The sequence below is a fragment of the Camellia sinensis genome, chromosome 9, assembly GCF_055761805.1.
Source record: "Camellia sinensis isolate YWXY chromosome 9, ASM5576180v1, whole genome shotgun sequence".
Lineage (NCBI taxonomy): Eukaryota > Viridiplantae > Streptophyta > Magnoliopsida > Ericales > Theaceae > Camellia > Camellia sinensis.
Genome location: NC_138969.1, coordinates 9,177,626 through 9,179,104, shown reverse-complemented (window position 1 = coordinate 9,179,104; position 1,479 = coordinate 9,177,626). Strand labels below are relative to the sequence as shown.

The window sequence follows — 1,479 nt, the reverse complement described above, 5'->3', positions numbered from 1 at the left end:
CAAAAATCCCACCCTTAGACAAGACAAATTTGTCTGACTTAAATACTAACTTGAAACCAGGCTTATTAAGCAAGCTTCCAGATACAAAGTTTTTCCTAACATCAGGTACATGATAAACATCATTAAGATTTAAGACTTTTCCAAATGTGAACTGTAGATCCACTGTCCCTTTGCCTTTGATAGTAGCAGTTGAAGAGTTGCCCATGTAGAGAATTGTTCCATCACTCACTTGTTCATAAGTAGTGAAACGGCTCTTGTCGTTGTAGACGTGCCTTGTTGCTCCCGAGTCAATCCACTAGTCACTAGCATCTTCGAGCATGTTCACCTCGGATACAGTAGCCACGAACTTGTTCTTGGCATTTGATGCTTCTGACTTCTTCTTGTATGACTGACATTCATTCTTGAAGTGCCCTGGCATGCCATAGTGCCAACAAGCGCCTTTTGGCTTCTTAGCATCTTTGTCAGGTTAGGAGTCGTGCTTACGTTTCTTTTTGTTGAACCTCTTGCTATCATCCACTATGTGAATCTTAGAAGTCTGAGCCAATTGGATTTCTTTACTTTTAAGAAGTCTTGACTCTTCCTCAACTTGGAGATGTTGAGCCAATTCCTCTAAAGTTGGATCTTCTTTTTTGTGTTTTAGAATTTTCTTAAAATCCTTCCAAGAAGATGTCAGTTTCTTTATTATAGACGAAACTACAATAGATTCATCTATGTTCATATTCTTTCGTCGAAACTGACTCAGAATATGTAGGATCTCATGGAATTGTTCCATAATGGGCTTTGTATTAATCATAGTAAAACTCATAAAATTACTAACAAGAAATTTCTTACTGGTGGCATTCTCTGTGAGGTAGTTTGATTGTAGTATGTTCCAGAGTTGCTTTGCCATTTCCAGATGTTGATAGACATCGAACAAAGAGTCTGACAGCGCATTCAGAATGTGTCCTTGGCAAATGTAGTTGTCATTCTCCCATTTGGTTCTGGTACGGGTTTGCTCCATAGTCTCGTCTTCTTGTTCCACCGGATAGGAGGTAGTTAGCATATAGACCACTTTGAGAGTGGTGAGCAAAAAGTGCATCTTTTTTTTCCAGCGATGGAAATTGCTGCCATCAAACCAGTCAAGCTTCATGAAATTTTGAGTCATTTTCTGACTAGACATCGCCATATCTAAATATTGTCTTTAGATTGTTGGAACAAATCGTGTTGAATTCTTCAGTTGGTGGTCCTCGGGTCTTCAAAACTTGGCGATGATCTTGTCTATATAGAACATAAATTTCGTGCTTCAAGTTGCGTTATTAAGTCGCTTTCCTAAAGAAAATATTTGCACCCACCAAAAGGTGTGCAGGGGGTTACAGCAAATTTGCCTCTAAGATACAATGAAGCCTGATCTAAAGATCAAATCTACCAGTGTTTGCATTGATGACAGTAGATCAGAATACTCTTGATATAATCAAGAAAACTAAGACACTGATAATCAAA

General features: G+C 38.5%; 1 protein-coding gene across 1 annotated transcript; it reads right to left on the bottom strand.

Moving 5' to 3' along the window:
• Positions 1–466: 466 nt before the first annotated feature.
• Positions 467–1,165, bottom strand: LOC145799231 (uncharacterized). The gene has a single exon (XM_082888767.1). The coding sequence runs from the start codon at positions 1,163–1,165 to the stop codon at positions 467–469; it is 699 nt and encodes a 232-aa protein (XP_082744893.1).
• Between the last annotated feature and the right edge of the window lie 314 nt (positions 1,166–1,479).